The sequence below is a fragment of the Lepus europaeus genome, chromosome 2 (assembly GCF_033115175.1).
Source record: "Lepus europaeus isolate LE1 chromosome 2, mLepTim1.pri, whole genome shotgun sequence".
Taxonomy (NCBI): Eukaryota; Metazoa; Chordata; class Mammalia; order Lagomorpha; family Leporidae; genus Lepus; species Lepus europaeus.
In genome coordinates, this window is record NC_084828.1 from 77,147,378 (window position 1) to 77,162,491 (window position 15,114).

At 41.0% G+C, this 15,114-nt stretch overlaps 2 protein-coding genes across 4 annotated transcripts in view; one reads left to right on the forward strand and one right to left on the reverse strand.

Moving 5' to 3' along the window:
- The window catches only part of RABL3 (RAB, member of RAS oncogene family like 3), a 57,153-nt gene extending 44,459 nt beyond the window's left edge, over positions 1-12,694 (reverse strand). For both annotated transcript variants that reach the window (XM_062176978.1, XM_062176970.1), the window contains exons 1-2: positions 12,633-12,694; positions 7,785-7,876 (exon numbers count right to left, since the gene is read on the reverse strand). In XM_062176978.1, the coding sequence (XP_062032962.1) occupies positions 7,785-7,876; positions 12,633-12,678 (138 nt within the window). In that variant the 5' untranslated portion in view covers positions 12,679-12,694. The remainder of the gene's footprint in view (positions 1-7,784; positions 7,877-12,632) is intronic.
- Positions 12,695-12,840: 146 nt separating this feature from the next.
- The window catches only part of GTF2E1 (general transcription factor IIE subunit 1), a 31,334-nt gene continuing 29,060 nt past the window's right edge, over positions 12,841-15,114 (forward strand). The window contains exon 1 of one of the 2 annotated variants that reach the window (XM_062208705.1): positions 12,841-12,903. The gene's annotated coding sequence lies outside the window, so the exon portion shown is untranslated. Of the gene's footprint in view, positions 12,948-15,114 lie in introns of both variants that reach the window. The other variant, XM_062208700.1, reaches the window with a different exon arrangement.

Sequence of the window (15,114 nt, forward strand, 5' to 3'; positions counted from 1 at the left end):
TTAAAATTGCCTTTTATCTAGATTGTCAGGCAAGAAATGCATTTTTCCCAAAGGTAGAATACAGAGATCAACCATATACAGTGGTAAAAGCAAGGTCATTTTCAGCTCCACATGGCACATTCTTCTCTAACAATACAATTCAGGTCAGTCTGGCTTTAAAAGAGTCTATTAGTATCATAGTAAAAAAGCCACCTAATTACAAGACATTTGTTGCAGTCTTTCTTCCAGTCTCCTTCTGGGCAGTTTTATGCTGTTTTATGTACAAAGTGAAAAAAATCTGCAGTCTAGGGGCAGTTGTTTGGTTCAGCAGCTTAAGCCACCACTGGGAAACCCATATCCCATGTCTGAGTGCCTCAGTTCAGTCCAGTCTCAGCTACTTGTCCACTCCAGCTTCCTTTCAGTGTGCATCCTGAGAGGCAATGGGTGATAGCTCAAAAACTTGGATCCCTTCCATCCACAAAGGAGACCAGGATTGTGTTCCAGCTTAGCCTAGCTCTGGCTGTTTTAGACATCTGGGGAGTCAACCAGCAGATGAAAGCTCTCTCAAATAAAATGAAAATAAACAAATAAAAATTTTAAAATCTGCAATGTAACATAAGCTAACTCCAACTTCACTTTCTCCAAAAGCAGGGGTTTCCAAAGTGAATTGCTGCTGTTACTTTAAAAACTCATTCAAGAGTTTTGAGAACTAATTAATTTCATGTTCACATGTTCTCCAGATCTTTCACCAAAGCATTCCTTGGAGATACAATCAAGTATCTACCCTCATATATAGGGGACTGCTGAGACAAAATTTCTTTTGGAAACCTCACCACTAGTACTATCCCTAGTCCCCATACATGTTGGGTCTTTAATTGGTCTCTCATATTCCGCCTTCTGCTTCCTCTACCCATCATTCAACTTCTCATTGTTCCCTTCCTCCAAACACCTGCACTTTTCTCCTGGAACCTTACTCTATGGTCATAAAATTTGATTATAACCTACCCTCAGCCTCATGGTATTAACTAATGCCTGCTTCAACCCTGAAGATATAACTTCTCCATTTGCTCTCTCAGGTAGATGTGGTTCATTCTCCAACATTTTAACTTACTCCTCAAAGATACTGTGTGTGTGTGTGTTTCTTTACAGGCTCTGGGCCATCGGCTCTCCTCCTTTTCCCCCTTGTCTTATTGTTAATACCTACCAGCTCCCCATCAGTATCTGATTTCAGTCCTTCCCCTGCTCTAAGTCCTGTCCATAACTGCTTCTATATCTGCATGGTAAACTGACTGTACACCTTAGCCAGAGTTCTTCAAACTACTATTAACCTACACCAGAATTTTAAATGCTTTTTAAAAAAATACTTAATTTTAATTTATTTTAAAGTGAGAGAGACAGGGAGAGGGAGATCCTCCACCTGCTGGTTCAGGTCAAAGTCAGAAGCCTGGAATTTAATATGGATTTTCCAAAGGGGTGGCAGTTTTAGTAGGAAGCTGGATCAGAAGCAGTGGTAGGACTGAATCTAGGCATGCTGGTTCATTACAGGTGTCCCAAACATGTCTCAATCATCAAATGTCTGCCCCTCAGATGCTTTTCAAATGTTGATTCCTGAGCAACATGCATAACTCTGAAAAAGAATATTTGGGGGCAGAGCCCAAGAATTAAATTAAAACACTAAGATTGTCAGATTGGTCATCAAAACAAAATGTATGGGTACTCTACATATAAGACACACATCATAAATAAAAAGACACAGGAAATATGAAAGTCAAAACATGGAAATAAGATATACCATGAACACTAACTAAAAGTAAGCTAGTTTAAATATTTTAATATCAGAGACAGAGATTTCAAGGTACAATGTATCATCAGAAAGAGGGAAATATCACAATGATGATAAGTGAAATCCTTCAGGAAGTTTAAGCATTCTTAAATAGGTATACACATAGTAAAAGAATCTCAAAATATACAAATGAGAAATGGACAAAATTAAAATAAGAAATTGACAAATTCACATATAGTTGGAGATTAAATTCTAATCCTTTAGCAACTGATGTCATAGGCAGATGAAAAAATCAGTAGAGATAGAGAAAAGTTGAACAAAATGATTAATAGCATTACCTAAGTAACCTTTAGAACACTGCGTGCAACAATTACAAAATATGCAGTGTTTTCAAGTGCACATGAAATATTGACCAAAGTTGACCATCAAATGGGACATAGAGCAAATCTCAGTAAATCCCAGGGGATGAAGTCATACAGCATAGAGTCTCTGAGCACAAAAACAGCAAGCTAGAAATTAGTGATTAAAAGAAAAGAAACACTGTCAAGTGTCTAGAAATTAACAAGCAGATTTCTAAATAACTTATGAGCCAATAATGGAAATTAGACAATATTTTGAACTGAATGATAATTAACAAAATGTCAGGAATGCAGTTAAAGCTGCACTTATGTAGAAATTTTACAGAATCAGAGTTCTAAGAAAGCCTAAAAAACCAATGAAGGAATGATTTCTATTAACAAGTTAAGGTAGTAAGTTAAATTCAAAGAAATTATGGATATTATAAGGATAACTACAGAAGTTAATGAACACAAAATAATCATTAAAGAAATTGTAGGATCCGGCATTGTGGTGGAATGGGTAAAGCCACTGCCTGTGATGCCAGCATCCACTCGGGTGCTGGTTTGTGTCCCGACTGCTCCACTTCTGATCCAGCTCCCCACTAATGGCCTGAGAAAAGCAGTGGAAGATTTGGACCCCTGCTCATGGCTCCTGCCTTTGACCTGACCCAGCCCTTGATATTGCAGCCATCTGGGGAGTGACCCAGCAGATGAAAGATCTCTGTCTCTCCATCTTTCTCTGTAATTCTTTCAAAATAAATAAATATTTAAAAATATATTTGAAAAAGCAATTGATAAAATTTAATACCCATTCATGATACAAACTCTCATAAAATATGAGATGAGAATTTTTTTTCTTTGTAAATTTTTATTTATTCACTTTTTTGACACAGACAGAGATCTTCCATTTATTGGTTCACTCCTCCAAAATGACCACAACAGCCAGGAATGGGTAAGGCTGAAGCCAGGAGCCCAAGTTGGGTCTCCCGTGTTGGGGGCAAGGATCCAAATACTGGAGTCATCGTCTGTTGCCTCCAAAGTTGTGTATTAGCAGGAAGCTGGCTTGGAAGCAGAGAAGCTAGGACATGAATCAGGCACTCTAATATGGGATGCAGGCATCCAAAACAACATCTTAACTGCTGCACCAAAGTCTTCCCCAGAACTTAATATAATAAAACGCATCTAAAAATATCCTATAGCAAACACCTTATTTAATGGTATTATATAGAAAAATTTCCCCTGAGATTTGGAATGAAACAAAGGTGTCTATTACTCCCACTTTTATTTGATATTGTACTGATTTTTAGCTGATTCAATAAGACAATGGGGAAAACAAGACAAAAGGTGAGTTAACATGAGCAATCTGGTCTCATTGTGGGTACATGAAAAGGGAGGTAATGCATGGGTAAGGGGAGAAGCAGAAAACCAACCTAAAGTTCCAATTCAACTTCAAATTTTAAATCACTGGGACTGGTTTTGTAGTAAAGCAGTTAAACTGCCACTTGTGACATTAGCATCTGTATCAGAGCACTGGTTCACAGCACATCTGTTCCACTTCCAATCCAGCTCCTTCTAGTGCACCAGGGAAAAATAGAGGATGATGGCCCAAGTACTTGGGTCCCTGCCACCCTTGTGGGAGACTTGGAAGGAGTTTTTGGATCCTTGCTTTAGCCTGGTCAAGCCCTGGCTGTTGCAGCCATTTGGAGAATGAACCAGTGGGTGGAATACTCCTTTCTCTGTCATTCTGCCTTTCAAATACATAAATAATTATTAAAGAAGTTAAATCACAACTTTGTATCTAATAAGCTTCTCTGATCTTTGGTACAAACCTGTAGGCCTATAAAGCAGGTACTATTGACCTCTGTTAAGCAGATGATATAATAGAGTATCATTAGAGAGTTAAACTGATTAGTCTAAAATCCTCTTTAAGAAGCAGAAGCAAGCTGACACAGGAAATGAGGGTTTAAATCTAAGTTTCTTTTCAGTGTCATGCTCTTTCACAAAAAGGGATCTAGAAAAAACCAAAATGAAAGTTATTTAGAACTTGCTATCAGGTCTCCCAAATGTAAATAAAGTTGCCATTGAACTCGTTACCTAGAACTGATTTTTTTCCCCTTATCTAAGAATTGAGGAACAGGATATGCTAAATAACATGGACAGTTCCTTCCTCCTTCAAAGTCATGGCAATGCTATAAAAATATTTTAAGAAAAAGGGAGGGAGGGAGGAGTGAAAGAGAAGACAATGAGGAAAGGAAGGAGGAGGTGAGGAGATTGAAAAGTACAAACTGACACAAATACAGATGTAATTCCAGAGGCTGATGCCCAGAATTTCAGTGCTTACCTCACCATAGCACACATTTCTTCCAGCTTTCAAAGCAAGAATATATCTGGGTGACTGATAAAAACTAAAGTGTAGTTATCTTCTTGAAATATGGAGCCTTGATGAGCTGCTGAGTCAAGAAAAAAAGAACTGGAAACAACTGTCCACAAGCTCAGGAGGGAGCAGTAAAAACTTTGTGTAAGGGGTCTCAGGTAGGGGATGGTAGAGAGTAGACAACAGGTTCACAAGAAATGGAGGCCATAGATCTGTGCTACAATCTGATGTTGAGGAGGAATTTATATTATCTAGATGGCATGGAAACTCTGAGCTGAGAAGTTACAAGGCTCATTCAACCACCTAGAGTGCTGACAGCAGCAGAAACGAAAAAGGTGCTGGATAGGGATATTGTCATTGACAGAACACAGGACTTCTCCAGGGAGAGGGAAAATCTCAATGAAGCAGGCATCCTTTCCAAAGAGAGGAAATACGTTTCCATGAAGTGAGGTAGTCTACACAGCAAGTAGGATATCTAACTCACTCCAAAAAAAAAAAAAAAAAAAAAGACAATCCAAAGAAATCATAAACTAAGTATGTTGAAAATGATTAAAATAGAACCACAATGAAAAATGAAGAAATCTGAAAAAAACTGACATTTGAAAAAGAACCAAAGAAATAGCCTAAATTTTTTTTTAAGATTTATTTATTTATTTGAAAGGAAGAGCTAAAAGAGGCAGAGGCAAAGGCAGAGAGAGAGAAGTCTTCCATCCATTAGTTCACTCCCCAAATAGCCACAACGGCCAGAGCTGCATCGATCCAAGGCCAGGAGCCAGGAGCTTCTTCTGGGTCTTCCACACAAATGGAGGGGCCCAAAGACTTGAGCCACCTTCTACTGCTTTCCCTGGCCATAGCAGAAAGCTAGATCAGAAGTGGAGCAGCCAAGACTCAAACCTGCACCATATTGGATGCTGGCACTGCAGGCAGTGGTTTTACCCATTATGCCACAGCGCCAGACTGGAAACAGCCTAAAATTACTAACGATAGTTACTTGAACAATTAGATGCACAGTTGAAGAGATTCTTAACTGGAAAGCAACTCTGGGTACATCATACAGAATGTAGCAAGGGAAATAAAGACTAAAGAGCATGGTAAAGCACTTGAAACACATGGAGGACAAAAATCTAATAGAAATGCAAAAGGAAGGGATAGAGGGAATGAAACAAGACAAACAGAAAATGGCTAAAAGTCGAAAATTGAAGACATAATAAACCTGACAACTGCCGAACTGGATGAATAAAAACAAACAGACCCAGACATAGGTTGGTAAAACTGAAGAACACTAAAGATTTAAAAATCAAATCTTTTAAAAGTAACTTAAAAAAATTACCTAAAAAAGGAATAGTCTGACAGAAGATTTTTTTTATTTTTTTTTTTTAGATTTTATTTTATTTGAAAGTCAGAGCTACAGAGAGAGGGGATGAGACAGAGATAGATCTTTCATCTGCTGGTTCACTCCCCAGATGGCCACAATGGCCAGAGCTGGGCCAGGCCAAAGCCAGGAGCCAGGAGCTTCTTTCAAGTCCCCCACATAGTTGGCAGAGGCCCAAGCACTTGGGCCATCTTCCATTGCTTTTCCCAGACCATTAGCAGGGAGCTGGATAAGAAGTAGAGCAGCTAGAATGTAAACCAGCACTCATATGGAATGCCAGTGTCAGAGCCAGCAGCTTAACTCACTATGCCCCAACACCAGCCCCTAGAATGATTTCTAATTAGCAGCAATATAAGAGGGTACTAAAAAAATTTTAGAAAAGAAAATTAAATAATTATTAATTAAATATTTAATTTTAGTGCAAAGAAGTTTTGAAAACCATAAATATGTTGGGACTTCAAATTGATTTTTTTTTTTAACTTTTTTTTTAGTTTATTTGAAAGGCAGAGTTACAGAGAGAGAGAGAGAGGGAGACGGAGACACATACACACACACATCCGGGCCAGGGGTGGGGAAGATATCCTCGCATACACTGGTCCAATCCCCAAAGAGTTGGAATGGCCGAGGCTGTGCCAAGCTGAAGCCAGGAGTCCAGAGCTGGATCAGAAGTGGAGTAGCTGGGTCTTGAACCCTCGTCCATATGGGATGCCAATGTCACAGACAGAGGCTTCACTTGCTACGCCGCAACCCTGGCCCCAGTAGGCATTAAAAAAAAAAAAAAAAAAAAAAAAAACACAACTTCACTTATTTGAAAGGCAGATAGGGAGAGAGATAGAGAGAGGTGCAGAAGGAGAGCGGGGGATCAGGAAGAGAGGGAAGGAGGCAGAAATGGGGAGTGGGAGAGGGAGATAGGGAGAGGAGAAGGGAAGAGATTAAAAGAGATAGATAAAATAGATATAGAGATTGTTATTTGCTGGTTCACTCCCTAAAAGCTTACAACAGCCAGGGCTGGGCCAGGTTGAAGCCAGAATCCCAGAACTCAATCCACTCTCCCAAGTGGGCGGCAGGGACTCAAGTACTTGAGCAATTATCTGCTGTCTGCCAGGGGATGCATATGCTGAAGCTGAATCAGAAGTGGAGTAGCTGGGACTGGAATTAAGCACTCCAACAGATGTGGGCATCCCATGTGCTGACTTAACCACTGAACCACACACCCACCACAAGTAAACTTATTTTTTCATTTCATGTTTCCATGGACGTTTTGAACTACCATTGTATGTCAGAGTCTACAGGATAATAACTTAAAGAATGGGAGGAAAATAACTGTTAATCTAGCTAACTACCATTCCTTCTCTCATATCTGTTTCTTAACGCAAAAGAGATGCAGATGAGAGACTTGCTCAGAACTAGCTGGGATTAGAAATGGCCAACAATACCTAGGAAAACATTTCACTCAGTGGAAACTGCTTTTGCTTTCTAAACATGACATGGAATAGATGACCTAGACATGAAATTCCAAGTTTCTATCTTTACATTGTATTTCTAGGCAAAAGTTTGCAGTCAGTGGAGCAGGCTTACAGAGAATTATATATGGAGTGTGTTACAACTCTAGATATGAAGCACAGTGATTGAAACTGGTTTGTGGAATTAGGCTGAGTGCAAGTTTTACTTTGCTTTTTATGAGCTGAGTGAATTTGGTTATTACTTGTACTTCTCTATGCATTAGTTTCTGTACCTACATGTGTACAGCATAGTTGAAAAAGATGAAATAAATAAAGCAAAGACAAACAAAACCTTGGCATAAAAACCTGGTAGATAATAGCATCTTAGCTATTATTATTATTTAATCTTAATTATAGTAGTGTAATTTGACTTTGTAGCTTGAAGGCGTTACCTTTAGTTTGACTAATGAAAAACTAAAACATAAGAGACACATACTCTGACATCCACTGAGCAGCCCACAGTCCAAGATGGATTTCCCAGCACTTGATTTTGGCATAGAAGATGGACTAGAGAAGATTTCCCAACACCTGTAAAAGATACAAGTACTGTCGTCATATAAAAGACATGGTGAAATCTATTCTGGCAAGGGAAAGACTCAGAAAAAGCAGTAGTAATGATATGTAAAGCACGGTTGTTTAAAGAGTGTTCACACGCTGCTAATACAAGCCTTAGTGAATAAAGTGAAGATGATTGAGAGCAGTTGTTCTCTCAAACTGAGCACAACAATCACCTGGAGGACTTGTTAAAACAGAATGCTGGATCCCATCCTCAAACTTTCTGATTTAGCAGATGTCATAGGACACGATATTTTGTACTTCTAGTAAGTTTCCAGGTGATACCAACACTACTGAGAACCACTGGTCTACAGCGTTTTTTTTTGTTTTGTTTTTGTTTTTGTTTTTGTTTTTTTTGACAGGCAGAGTTAGACAGTGAGAGAGAGAGACAGAGAAAGGTCTTCCTTTTCCGTTGGTTCACCTCCCAAATGGCCACCATGGCTGGCGCGCTGCGGCCGGCACACCGCGCTGATCCGAAGCCAGGAGCCAGGTGCTTCCTCCTGGTCTCCCATGCGGGTGCAGGGCCCAACCACTTGGGCCATCCTCCACTGCCTTCCTGGGCCACAGCAGAGAGCTGGACTGGAAGAGCAACCGGGACTAGAACCTGGGGTGCCGGAAGATTAGCCAAGTGATCCACGGCGCTGGCTTCTACAGCACTTTCATATTAACTTATCCTTTTCCTTTTGAATAACTTTTACTATTGGGCCTATTTTAGAAATGTGGAATCTGAATAGACCTTAGCAGTAATCCCTCTATCCTGCACACTCACACTGAGGTCCCTTCTGTAGCATCCTGTTAGATGGTCTTCCAGAGTGTTCTTGAATAATGTCAGTGACAAGGTACTGCCATTTCACAATTCCATATTTAGATAATCCAGTTCTGACAGAGAGTGATTTTAAAAAGCTGCCAAATACTTGGCCTAGACTTATGCTTTGGGAGAAAAAGACATCTCTACTTCCTTTTCTGTATCATGGCCCTTTACTTTAAATAGTCTTATATACAAAATACCTTTATAATGACCTGGCCTGAAGCCCCGGCATTTCATATGGGCACCGGTTTGAGACCCGGCTGCTCCACTTAAGATCCAGCTCTCTGCTATGGCCTGGGAAAGAGGTAGAAGATGGCCCAAGTCCTTGAGCCCCTGCACCCGCATGGGAGACCCGGAAGAAGCTCCTGGTTCCTGGCTTCAGATTAGCACAGCTCCGGCCATTATGGCCAACTGGGGAGTGAACCAGCGGATGGAAGAGCCCCCCCTCCTTCTCTCTCCCCCTCTTTCTCTCCCTCTCCCTCTCTGCCTCTCCTCTGTCTGTGTAACTTTCAAATATATATATATAAAAGAATTAACTGAGGGGCCGGAACTGTGGTGCAGCGGGTAAAGCCGCAGTCTGCAGTGCCGGCATCCCAAATGGGCAATGGTTAGAGTCCCAGCTGCTCCACTTCTGATCCAGCTCTCTGCTATGACCTGGGAAAGCAGTAGAGGATGGCCCAAATGCTTGGGATCCTGCACCCACATGGGAGACCCGGAAGAAGCTCCTGGTTCCTGGCTTCGGATCAGCGCAGCTCTGGCCATTGCAGCCATTTGGGGGAGTGAACTAGTGGATGGAAGACCTCTCTCTCTCTCTCTCTCTCTCTCTCTCTCTTTCTCTGCCTCTCTGTAACTCTTTCAAATAAATAAATAAATAAATAAAATGAACTGAGCAATAAATATACCACTTATGATAACTTTGAAATAAATAGTATGTCACTGAAATACTGGCAACATTGAAAACTTCTGACACAATGGAGTAAGGCAGCACTTTATCTTCTTTTGGGGTCAGGACAATCTGGTTACCAATGCCAAGGGTAACATTCAGAGATCTGTATGAAGAGGAAAATGCATGAGTTCTCTCCATACATCCATGTGTGGAATTACTCATTCAACAGCTTTATTATTTTTGAGTACTCAAATATAGATGTGTTCTATTTACTGTATTATCTGACGTCTCTAACCTTTAATGTCTACTGTTGACTTCTGAGTTTGCATACAGGTTTGTTTATGTTGGAGGCACATATCAAAGCATTTATTTATAGGCTTGATGCAGGGCCTAAACCCTAATGCAGCCTAACTACATCAGGGAAAACCTCTATATGCAGTAATACTAAATGAAAGGTCTTCAAAAAGTTCATGAAAAAAAGTGTTTATGATAAAGCTATACATGAATTTAAAATAATTTTGTACTATAATAAATTATATTTTAATTTCATTTTTTCCACAAACTTTTTGAAGTACTCGTGTATAGTTCTCCATGAATGAACTGCTTTGGATGATAAATGTTAGCCAACATTAGATGAAATTCTAATCAGTAATAAATAGCTGAAATGCTAGGAAATAGCATCTTCATTTCTTTAAGAATATTGGGAGGTTCTGACTTTGGGTTTTCACCTTTAGAACTAAATTAGGTTTTAGAACTAAATTTGATTAGGGAAAAAAAAAAAAAGACCCAACATAATTAAGTAAATGTCAGCTCCAAATATAGCTGCTGGTAATGTGTTAAGCTCATGCCTAATCTCTGAAAGAACAGAGAAAACAGAACGTGTATGTTAATGAGATTTTGAAGATTCCTTACTAAATTATCAAATACCTTTATAGAATATAAAACAAAGCTCTAAATCTCAAGTCACTGCTTTATATATTTGTGAAACCCTCAAAACTTCACATGGGAAAGTAGACTTTTTTGAAAAACAAACTTTGAAGTTTGAATACAACAGCAGATAAAATATAAAAAGTCTACTAATCTGTCAAAATAGTAAACAGCTATTAAAAGGAAACTGATAGAAAGACAACTGGTTTTACACATATAATCTAACTTAGTGGATGTGTGACAAGATCAATTACTTGCCTGGTGGGCACAGTTGTGTCTTCTGTTTTTACAATGAAAACATAATGGATGCGGCAAAAAAAGCTTACTAATTGCCTGTTGTTTTCCACATTTAAGCAGCAGAAAATTCTGCCCCTTTTATATAATACAATGATTCCAGTCATAACCCCACCACCTAATATAGTGTCTACTGAAAAAAGAAAAAAACAACAACAACTAACTACTTCCAACAATGTGTTACAGGGTGGGACTGTTAGATACAACAGAAAATGGAAGCACAAAGGGGAGAGAACACCCACTCTATGTATCATGAAGAATTGTGTTAGCTCTGGATTCCAGTTCTAAATTCCAAATTCTGAGTCCTAAATTCTACCTGGTGATACTCCTGCCAAGTCCCTGTACACCACCATAAACTTACTTTATATGTTGAATTGAGTGATCTTATAAAATTAACTTCAGAACCACTTCATGCTAAGAAATGGAGTTGACATAAATTGTATAGAATTTCATAAAGAAACTTCCTTAGTGGAATAATAATGCTCTCTATACAATATTTTGTAATGCAAATAATTTTCTTCAGGCAATGTGAAACATTCTTAAACTGCTGCTCCCTGCCACAATTTTATATAATTTCTGCAAGACTAATTTTCAAGCTCTTCGAAAACTGGGGTATACCTTCTATACATTCAAGCATCTAGCACAATGTCTTTGCTCATAACATATATTTGAAGGTAAACTTCAGTAAAGCAGATCTATAAAATCCAAGGTTAAGATTTATTCAAGTTCTTAAGGACAGCTGAACTAAAGGTTACGGTGGGAAAGAGAAGGATGCTGTCCTGGAAGGGGGAAATGCAGACTTCAACAGTAGTTTCCAAATGCCCAAGGTGGGAGCTGAACTTTAACACCAGAATTAAACTGGGTTCAGCAGCAGATATAAGATGCTTCTCTCTATTCATTACTGTCTAGCACAAATTGGGTTTTCAATTGAGATTAAAATAGAGGCAGGCTTTTGCCCTAGCAGTCAAAAGCCTGCATCCTATGCAGGAGTGCCTGGGTTCCATACTTGTCTCCTATTCCCAACACATCTTCCTGCTAATGCAGACCCTGGAAGAGAGTGGTGATGGTTCAAGTAGTCAGTTCCTAGTACCCACGTGGGAGACCTGGATTGCGTGCTTGCTTTCCGCTCGCTGGACTTCTGTGGCTTTTAGGGAGTGCAGAGGATCTCTCTGCCTCTCTCTCTCTGCCTATCAAATACATTCTTTTTTTTTTTTAAAGACTGACAAGGAAATCAAAAAGCTCAGTTAACAGTAAAATAGGACCATCACTCAGTATTTCATTACATTATCTAGCTTAGTGTTTAAGTGTAGGGACTCGGTTCAAACTGGTTCTGTCATTCACATCTCTCCACTGAACTTTTTCATCTATAAAACGGCAACAGGAATAATATATGAAGACACTTGCCAGTGTCATTCTTAACTCATTTTTCACTTCCCGTTGATGAACAAAATCTCTTGAAGGCACGATCCTGCTAATTTCTGTACTGTTAGCCTAGAGCCTAATACAGTACTCAAAGTCTGCATACTTTAAAAAATAAAGTAATGGCCAAGGCACTCCAGGCTAACGTCTCCCTGGAGACCGAGGGGGTAACGTTAGGAAGGCGGAGAAAGGCCCGGGCTCCCCTACCCGCACGACGCGACAGCTTTCGTCAACTAGAGCAAGGTCCTCTGGGAAGTGTAGTTTTTAGACCTTGAGAGGGACTCCAGCCTCAGGTCGAAGAGCCAGGAAGTTGTGGGGGGAGAAGAGTCAATGGGAAGCGGTTATTGGACAACTCCGAAGTGTCGGAATCCCCAGAAGTGGATTAAACCGCTCACCTGAGTCTCCCAACACCAAGACCTTCACCCGATCCAGAGACGCCATCTTGCCACTGCCTTCCTGGTAAACGCCTGTTCCGGGATTCTACACCAATCGGAGCGGGCCATGGAGGGCGGTGCCTTCAATTTCATTGGCGGGCTTGGTCTTGATTGAAGCCTTCACCGTGCTGATTGGCCGATCAGGTTAAAGGTGGAGTCCAAGGCCGGTCGCAGGAATTACGCGTCTTCTCTGTCGCGCGAGTGGCGTGGCCCGGTGAAGCCGGCAGTTGAGGTACGGAGGGAAGCTGTAGTGGGAGTGTTCGAGCGTTCGCTTTGGTAAACCTTGTTCCCTGCTCCTTGTTCCCAGTTCTCTGGCCCAGCGCCGCTTTTCTTGGTTTCTCATTCTTTTCGCTCCTCTCTCCGTAACTATCCTCCTCGCCCTAGCCACCCTCCTGCCCTGCTCCTCTCTTTGGTCCTTCTTAGAACCCTTGACTCGGAGCGGCCCGTGTGCGACGTCGGGTAGGATGGACGTGGCTGCGCCGAGTGTGGCCCTCGATCCATCTGGGGAAGTCCGAGGGAGTTCGGGGTCCCGAGTCAGGAGGAGTGAGCGTTACTGCCCCGGGCTCGTGGAGGGCAGGCGGCCCCGGAGGTTTCGCGGGAGCCTGCTGTTTTCTGTACGAACGCGTGGAGTGCCTCAAGTGTGATAAACTGAGGAACTGCGGTTAGAGACCGTGCCTAGAAACCAAGTTCCCCAAACTAGAACAGTTGTATGCAGAAATCCTCCAGCTGGCTTCCCCGCGTGCTCCCTCTTTTCCTTTTATTCTCCACACTGCAGTCAGCGTAATCCTTTGAAAGCGCGAACTTGAGCCAGCCTACCACCCGCCTTAAATCCTCCTAAATTAAAAAGAGGTTGTTTAATAGCCTATCTTTTCTGTTGTGGAAGCAGAAGTGGGGGAAGTGAACCGTGGGGCAGCTGGCAGGATGGGCATGACGGGAGAACACGTGCCTAGATGTATTCAAAGTTTTGTATGAGTACTCAACTATCTGTGTTAGAGGCTGGAAATTCGCTGGTGAACAAGATGAAGTCCTTGGTGTTAGCGACAGACGATGGAGAAGATACAGGAAGGGTAACACGGGACGGGGGACCAGTAGAGGCATTTATGGGCAACCTGGGGAGGCCTCTCTGAGGAAATGTTATTTGAGATTGGGAGGATTATTAGAAGAAGGGGATTTGGGCCTGGCACAGGTCTGGAAGTAAGGAAAGCATGTGTGTTTCATTGAATTGAGAGCATGCTGGTGTGGGCGGATATGAAACTGAGAAAACAGAGTGCCGCCTTTTCAGCTTAGTTTCTCCAGTTTCATCCCTGTGCACAGTGTACATGAAAATTTGTATGATGAGAACACATGCGGGGCTGGATTGGGTAGGAGGGAGGTGAGACGGAGAGATGACTGATAAGATAAAAAGAAGCAGCAGGGGCCCTTGGAAGTCACACACTCAGAAGTCTCCAGAGACCCAAGAAGCTTCTTTTATGTTGGGAGTGTCAACTGCTGTTCAGCTTGGACTTACTGTTCCCATGGGGGAACTGGGCTCATTTTTTTCCTCCATTGTTTCCAGTCTTAAAGGAGAGCTAGAGGTTGAAATTCATGTAAACTCTCACGGTGTTTAGATGTTGACAGCTAATTCAAAACATTTCGTTGAGTGCAACGGTGAGTGCAGACTGTCAGTTGTAGGCTTCTGACCTAAGTCACTTCAGATATCCAGAGAATAAAGAGAGTCAGCGTGAGTGGGAAAGGGGGAGTGGTGGCGGGGAATGTAGAGGTTGTGGACAAGATGGCACAGCTTGACTTCATTTCTGAGCTCCAGTTTCATTTATTTAGCTGCCTGCTGGACATCTTCAGAGAATAGCCTTTGGTGTTTCCTCAAAGAGAAGTGTCTAGAAGTGAATGCTTTATTTCTTCCAAATCCGCTCCTCTTCAGGTATTATCTATTTCTTAGAGTAGTGTTTTTCTCTCCATATTTATGGTGGCTCAAAACAAATAGGTATTTAAGGTGTTTCCTACACTAGTACTCTTTTTACTATATTGTTGATTTTTAATTTCATTTCTGCAATAAATTTATTCTTCCTGCCCTGGCAATTTTTTGCTTTCTTTTTGAGTTCAGGCATCTCTTAATACTCTTAATACTCCTACAGTACCTTCATCTTTATTGCTTCCGTCCATTATCATACTGCTGTGAAAGTCACTTTTCTATCTAGTCACTACTATGAATGCCACTACTTAACCAAACTCTTATGTCCGTTCTGAAAGTAAAACACTGCACATTAATTATTTCATTTAGTCTTTCCATCAACTGTATGAAGAAGGTCCTGTTAATCGTGTTTTATGTATGAAGAAACTGAAGCTGAGAATTTTCATGGGTCACAGTCTAAGGAAATGGTAGAACTGGATTCAAAATCCAAAACTATTGGATTGCAGAATCCTCATGTTGCTCCTTTGCTGTGCT